The 8183-nt window shown below is 42.4% G+C and overlaps 1 protein-coding gene across 1 annotated transcript; it reads right to left on the bottom strand.

Annotated features, from left to right (window-relative positions):
* Positions 1–5459: 5459 nt before the first annotated feature.
* LOC135699951 (Fanconi anemia group M protein-like) lies at positions 5460–7873 on the bottom strand. The gene is made up of 3 exons (XM_065220279.1): positions 6504–7873; positions 6318–6426; positions 5460–6251 (listed from the first exon to the last, which is right to left on the bottom strand). The coding sequence occupies exons 1-3, from the start codon at positions 7722–7724 to the stop codon at positions 5629–5631; spliced, it is 1953 nt and encodes a 650-aa protein (XP_065076351.1). The 5' UTR covers positions 7725–7873; the 3' UTR covers positions 5460–5628.
* Between the last annotated feature and the right edge of the window lie 310 nt (positions 7874–8183).

Here is an 8183-nt window from a genome sequence, read left to right as displayed (position 1 = left end):
AAAAATGATGTTTAAAATTGTTCCCTGAGTAATACTTCAATGAAAACAACAATGAAAGCTTGTCACGCAAGTAGAAGGAGTACCGTTGGGCACTTTCTGAAATATTTCAATAGTATAATTCCCTTGCAAACCCAAATAAATCTATCTGCGTAAAAATAAATAAAATAAGAGTGATTTGCGGCAAAACCCGCCAGTATCACACCCAACGTCAGTGCCTATACGTAAGCGTACCACGACGCGGCTCTCAATAAAAGGAGTAACAAGTGTGATACTATCACTGCTGGACTAGATCTTTTGTTCTCTCATGCAGTGGTTTATCAGAGAGGGGAAGCTCAGTAATCCTCATTGCCTGCCCATGGCGCCATTCTATCGCGGCATGAGCCAGCAACGTCGGCCACAAACCCACCGTCTCCAACACTCCACTAGCATGAAATTAAGCCCGCCCACCAACAGCAAGGTGCAAAAACTAGCCAAGGGGAGGGAAATTTCGTATGGAAAGAAAATGTTGAGTCAATTTAAATCAGTCAATCCTTTAAATTTGTCGAACCTCCTAACGGAATCCCTTTATGAATAGCTTTGAGTGGGTTGGTTTATTTCCTTTAAATTCCGTTATAATTGCTTATCTTTTGACAGATACGCGTATTTCGTCTACTACTTGCAGACTTCATCAGTGCCAAGTACTCAACACCACTAATTCAGTCGCTGAGTCGTTCTGATTGGCCGTGTGGAACATTTGAAGACTATTAGTCTTTGTTGTACAAGCGTGATTTTTTGTCTTTTTTTGTACATGTCAAAATAAACACTTAAGTAAAAAGTCGCTTATCGTGCATAATAAATATCGTTAATCAATTCCATCCCGCCTAATCTTTTAAGGCTGTGAACCATTTGCTGAGTTAAATTTAACTCGTGATTAAAAGTGACATTTCGAAAGTTATTTTCTATGTTCAAAAATCCCTGTGCTGTCGATCAGCGCTGCCATTTATACAGATTTATCTGTATTATACAGATTTTTTAATCTTAATACAGACCCGATACAGAATACAGATTTATCACAGATTTTTAAATTACAATACAGATTTATACAGATTTTTATAAAATGCTTGACAAAAAAAAATTCAAAATTTATAAAAACAAAATAATTTTTTTGATTGTATGGGGATTTACAGTATTAATTGAATATTTCCAATATAAGCATGTATGTTAAATACAAGAAAAGTGCCCGAGCACATTAAAATGGTACAAATACAAGTACTCGTAAACATTTTACTTGCATTGAAAATGTATTTCGTAAGAAATTGCGGATTTTCTGATATTCTCCATACTGCAAAAATGATTTTACCAGCACTGGCGGGGCGACATCTCTCGACTCTTCGGTGTAACTACCACACAAATGATGTAATTAATTGTATTCATCTATATTAAAAATATCAAATAGTAATGAACTCGTGCACTTTTTTGCATTTAAAACTGCTTATCAGGAAGATAATGAATAGAAACTAAAATCTCCATACATTTTCAAACGGCTTCATATCACTCTTATAAATAAGTACGGACGATATCACAAATGGCGCAATTATATCCCGTATGGTTAGTACGATAGCCTGAATAGGTGGTTAAGCACTTTTTATGGTTATTTTGTATGCACTGTATTTGTAAAACAACAAAACATGATTAATTAAGAAAAAAATCGTCAATACAGAAAATACAGATTTTTTTAATAGAGTGGATACAGATTTTTTATAAAACCACCTGGCAGCTCTGCTGTCGATCGACCGGTTTTGGAGAAGAACTTAGGCTCTGAACCATTTGGTGGATTATTTTAACTTTTGGTTAAAATTTGACAGATGAAAAGTTATCGATTAACCCTGCTATCCGAGCATGGTTATTTCTGACAGACAAGAAGTTAAATTTTGACAACCGTGGCTCGAAAACCGGTCGATCGACAGCACGGGGATTTTCGAACATAGAAAATAACTTTCGAAATGTCACTTTTAACCACGAGTTAAATTTAACTCGGCAAATGGTTCACAGCCTTAGTTGTCAAAATTTAACTTCTGGTCTGTCAGAAGTAACCACGCTCGGATAGCCAGGGTAAATCAATAACTTTCCATCTGACAAATTGTAACCAAAAATAATTCACCATTCAGAGTCTAAATATATCAAGTAGATGTTACAATGTCTTCTCTCTAGTAAATAAATAAATCTAGAGTAACATTTGAAATGGGCCTATGTCCAAAACGTAAACAAATCGGGTTTTGATACCATTCTTTAGCACCGCTTGATATCTACTAATCGTGTAAGAAAGTTCCGCATAATCGAGAAAAATCATTAAAAATAACTCGATTTTCGAAACGGCCGATCAACGAAATTTTTCGATTCATTTATAGGCCCGCACGCTAAAACGGCCAACCATTCATTTATTTCATTTCATTGTTAAGCCTAGTGACGTAGAAAGGCCGATGATTGAAAAATTTCAAACCAAAGCTAGGCCCTACTGCTTGACGCAGGGCCGATGATTTGTTTTTAATTTATTTGACGTTGCGAAAAGGCTTAGCAAAGGGCCTACCATTTCTGATGACAAGCACAACGGCTTAACAAAAAGGGCCTATCCATTGAAAGATTCACAAAAAAGGCTTATTAATTTATAAAATTATATTGTTATCGATTTTCATATATTTTTGAAAGCTTTTCGCATATTTTGGATACTGAGATACAGTTACTATTGTTATTGTGAACAATATAAATGCCTAAAATACTTCAATTTTCTTAAATATGAATTGAATTGAGGTGGCCAAAATTTAAAATTCATTTTCTGGTTTGTTTACGTTTTGGACATAGGCCCATTTCAAATATCTCTCTAGAAATAAATCAAATTTACACGGGCAAAATTTAAAATAACCGAAAGCAATCGTTTTCATCGAGTTCTTTATCTTTCCTTTGGTCTGTGCGCTGCGTATGACACATTCGCTTCGCCCGATACCCACTTCCCGATGACCCCTCGGTGCACTTTTCATTTCACTGTGCGGGTAGCTTGTTTTCGGAGGTTCGGGAAGAACAAACCAACCCCGAAACCGCTCCCTGGGCTGTAATTTATCCTTATAAAATCCTTATTCTCTAAAACCATAGCCACAAAGGCCCAAAATCCATGAATTTGCCGCAGAGAAACCCGAAAAAGTTGCCATCAGAGGGAGGCGTTGTCTCTGCGCCTTCGACCCGAGTTGAGGACCTCCAGCCCCCCTCCGTGGCTCCTACCGTTCGTTTTCCACCTCTCACACACAATCCACTCGACGACGGGTTCCTGCTCTCCTTCGCTGCTATTCCCCCACACAAATTCAACCCCCTTCTGGGAAAACCTGCGGAAATCTTCCACCGGAACAACCGGTACACCTCAGCACCAAAATCAATACCACAATCCGAACACAATTCCACAGCGGATTCTTTTCACTTTTTTTCCATTCCGATATTCCTTTTTCCTCTCGGACGAGAGAACCGCACAGACGCGTCTACACTTACATTTTTTTTTTATCACTTTGAAAAACAGCTTCCCAAAATCTGCTGTTGCCTTCCAGCCAGAAATGCAATAACCAATTGCCTAGTTACAAAAATCTTTCACGCACGATTTTCACCAAACACCGAGCACTTTGAAACACCGTTTCTTTTCTTTGCGTTTTCACGACACGACGACACGGCCACGGACGATTTTTTCCGCACCACGAAGCTTTCTTGAAGCAGACTACCGTTCCGTTTGCGAGTGAAGATGAATCTGGCTCTGCTTCTGGCCTGGCTGGTTGGAGTTGGGTGGCTACTGGACTTGAGCGAGCTTCAGAGTGGCCAGATTATTTTTGTCATTATCGGTAGCCTCTCAAAACTTTTATCGGTAGTTATCGGTAGGTCGACTGAAGAAGGCTTTCCCGATACATGAAACTTTTGTGAGCGGGGGGGGGGGATGTCTCTGTGCTCCAGAACAGTACACTGTCCATCAGTTCTTCTGCTTTAAACGTGTCGAAATCAATTTTTCTATTTATAATCTAAAAATCTGTGATTCTCGGTAGGAAAAGTGAAAAATCGGTTGTTTTGCACCTTTTGTCTGTGAATCGGTAGGCACCCCGAAAATCGGTAGGACTACCGATAAATCGGTAGGTCTGGCCACCCTGGCGAGCTTGCTGACCAAGAAGCGGTACTTTGCGTGTCAAAAACGACTCGTTTTTGTGTAGGTGGAAAAGGGATGGAAAGTCGGTGAGTCGTGAGCACCGATGCTTGCGAGCTGTAGAGGCGAAAGAGATGAATAGAGCTTTGAATGGGAATGGAGGCAAGCGACAGTTTGTTTCCTTTTCGCGAAAATGTATGACAGTAGGTAGATTATGCTGCATGGGACTGGGAATCCGGGATGCCAGATTTCAAAACATGTCTTCATTTGAAGTCGATCTTTTCGTTTTTTCCACTAACATTAAATGTCTGTGAGAGTACTATCAACAATCAATACGAAACTAACGATTTTAAATTGGCTCACCACTTTAGTAGCCTATTGGTCCCAAGCAAACGATTAACGTACCCTATTCTAGTTGAAATTCTATTACTACACTATGTTTGTTTTGATTCGCTATGAAAGTTTGACAGATAACATCAGGGGTGTGTGGATTCATGCAGAACATGCAGGGGTGAGTGAAATAGCTTGGGACTGCTTGGGACCGTTGTTCTGGTACTGAGTGAGCCAAAAATAATAATGATTTTCTTCGGGACCCAGTGGTCTTAGAGTTACCTCTATGGTACTATTGTTGGTACTAATTTGTATGTCTGTCTGTGGTATAAAATCGTTAGTTTCGTATTGATTGTTGCTTGTAGGATGTTATCCAGTGCTGCAAAATCTCGACAGTACACGGTGATATTGACAATTCTGCTTTAGTCACTCATTGGAGCTAACAGTCATAGTCAAGGCAAACCATGTCAATTGTCAATGACAATGCTGTCAGTGACGAACATGTGCAGATTTATTTATTAGCCAAATTTGTAACGAAATTAAATGACTTGAGCAAAACAATTACATGGATCCATTTTAGTGAACAAGTATCTTCGTCCTGAGCTACTTGGATAACAATAATGTGACACATAATGTACTAAATTACACTTTTTGTTACCAGGTGAATCTTTGTCATTGACGAAAAAATGAATGAGATTTTGACGAAGGTTTTTTTGAGGATCAAGTCTGTCAGTGACTATGTGACGAACAATTTAGTCAATATCGCGCGAAAGTCTGTCAGTGACAATGACAAATCTCAGCACTGGTTATAACTGTTATAACTCTGTGTCAGTAGTCTGAACCTTCTGCACAAGGCATTGCATACGTCTTAATCGTGAATCGACCATCCATCATGAGTCACTTTCCCCTCCTCCTGCAAAGAATGCGATTTGTATTACTCTCGACAAGAAATTTATTCGAAATTCTTATACTCTTACGGCAATGTAGGATTCAAATTTACATTCAATCAGTGTCATCTTTAGGACTTAGAACGCCTCTCCGGCGTTCGGTAGATAGTACTTACGGGTCAACAATAATAAAAAAAAAATGAAAAATAAAATGAAAACAAGCCCAGGGCATTAGCGATAAAACCATAAGGGAAGCCCTCAAGTTCACGTGGCCGTAAAGGCCGGTCCAGGCGACAGTGGAATGTCCAAGTTCTGCTGCTTCAGCGACACCACCTCGTAGTAGGTCTGTCCGTTCACCGCATCGTACGTAGCCGGCACATCGGCGAGGACCTCCACGATCTTGCGCTTCTCGCCAACTTGTGGCGATGGGCTGGTTCCCGCCGGTGCTCCAATTCCACTGGTCCCAGGTTGCTCCCCGACTGCGACATTCTGCGATGTGGTCGGTATGTTGAAGTAGATCTGACGGCCCTTCGGCTGGAAACCGGGCGGAATCAGTCCCGGCGAGACGTGCATCATCATCTGCGACAGGTCAACTCCAATGGGAAGAATGTTCCGGTTTTCGTAGTAGAACAAACGACGAGTTTTCATCACATTGTCAATTTCCTGTTGCTCGGTGCCATCAGTGGAGAAGATGACGATCGCACCGGGGTCCGATCCGCGGGTACGGGCAATGTGGGCCAGGAACTCCCGCGGCTGGCTCGTCATGTTGAACAGTACGATCAGATCGATTTTGCCAATTTCCAGCACCGGCTCCACCTGAACCGTTACGATCAACGTATTTAGCATGCCACTGCGAAATTGTTCCACATCCTGGGAGTAATTGCCATCTATAAACAAATAAAAACAATCATCATTGTGGAAAATACTTCACCTTGTAGTAAGCCCCTTCTTACCGATAATCATTTTGAACTTCGATTCCTGAATCTTGCGCAGGTTTTGCAGAATGACCGCACCAGATTCCACCCGTTCTACCACAATCAAAACATTCGCATCAGCTCGTCTCTGCAACGAAATAAGCAATAACCATTTGATTTGGAATCCTTTAGATCACCTCACCCCAACCCCAACCTCACACTCACCTGATGGAACTCCCTCAAAAAGTTCTCCAATGTCTGGAACTTGGGATGCGGTGAAGTATAAGTCCCCCTTCGAAGCTTCAGCAGGTAAGTAGCAAGCTTAGGATCGGCCTGTACCAGTACGTCGTTCTCCCGGATGAAATGTTCCAAAATGGACACAATCCCGTCACGCTGCAGGATGTGATACCCCCGGAGCAACTTTTCGGTCATGTGGAAGTTCAACATCACATCGTGATGATCCTTACGCAACACCCCGGTCAGTATAGTTTGCTCGTAGCGGTTCCTCTCCTGCTGGATCTGTTCCACCGAGATCCGTTCAAATTCTCCCTTGGCAATCAGCTTGGACACGAGCAGCTTCTGCATGTAGCGCTGGGCAATCTCCTTCAATTCCATCAGCAGCGCCTCTAGTGACGGCCCCGGTGGCACTGAAATGTGGCTGATCTCCTTCTTGTTCATCAACCAATCCTCCGGTGTTTCGTGCGGATTACCCCACTGTAGCTCGATGTTCGAAATCAGCCACGTCTTGAGCAGGTTCGCCTCCACCGTCTTGCTCGAAGTCGTCGACACGCACAGCACCCGGAAGTTCTTGGTAAACTCCAGCAGCTTCTGAATGATCTTCGCGTGGGCACGCTGATCCAACTGCGGCTCATCTATGACAATCAGCTTGACTTTGTCCATCACTGGCATATCCTGGGCGGAGCGATTGATATCGCTAATCATCATCGTCGACGAGATAAAGAACACCCTCTTGCCCATCCAGTACCGGGCCCGTTCGTGCACTTTCACACTGTGCATATCCACCACGTCCGTTGGTGCCAACTTCATGAACCGCTCGCAAGCGGCTTTCTGATCGTCGATCATAGCCCGCTTCGGAGCTACGTATATGATCTTCCCCAGCGGGTACCAACGGTAAATGTTGTACATCGTGATCGCGGTGACGAAAGATTTCTCGTTCTTGTTCGGCAGGATGACCAACGAATTGTGGTAAAGACACTTCTCGGCAATCAACGGCAGGTACTCCGAACTGGTAAAGTCAATCGGAAAGAGCCAGTTGATGCCGGCATGTGGATCGAAACCGGCGTACGGATTATGCAACATTTCTGGCTCCGGTGCCGGCTGCTCAAACGACTGACTCTTCCGCTGAGCTTCCTGCAGGAAACCTTCCATAAGAGAGGCAGAACAATTTGGACTCTGCTGGTCCATCATAGGCGGGGAGTTCATCATCAGTAGTTCTTTCACAGCGATTTTAATTTTTATCACAACAAAATCCGAGGGCCAACAAAAACACACGTGTACCTACTTTCTACAGATCGGATCGGACGAGCTCGTTTGGATTTTCGATTCGCGCAGCGTGAATTTCGAATTTTCCGATGACAGTTGGTTGTGTTGCCCGATTTGGAACTGCACGCTTATTCTGGTCAACTCAAACTGGAGTCGAATGCTACTCATCTCAGCGGCAAGCATAGGGCCAATGACGTTTATATAAGGTCTGGGCCAATGACGTTTATATAAGGTCTGGGCCAAAGGGCTTATTGGTGTTAGTGAAATGTGCAAATGGTTAGTGGTTTTCGTATTATATTGCAATGTTTATCTTTTTACACGAAACAGCTGTTGACAGTGACGTATTTCTATCTGTTCTCAGTATGTTGGCAGTGACGTTTTTCTATCTGTTCGCCGATGTTC

The sequence above is a fragment of the Ochlerotatus camptorhynchus genome, unplaced genomic scaffold (assembly GCF_037179485.1).
Source record: "Ochlerotatus camptorhynchus isolate MF236.1 unplaced genomic scaffold, CSIRO-AGI_Acam_v1.1 ptg000124l, whole genome shotgun sequence".
NCBI classification, from domain to species: domain Eukaryota; kingdom Metazoa; phylum Arthropoda; class Insecta; order Diptera; family Culicidae; genus Ochlerotatus; species Ochlerotatus camptorhynchus.
Note: the sequence above shows the minus strand (reverse complement) of the source record. Positions and strands in the feature narration are given on the sequence as shown.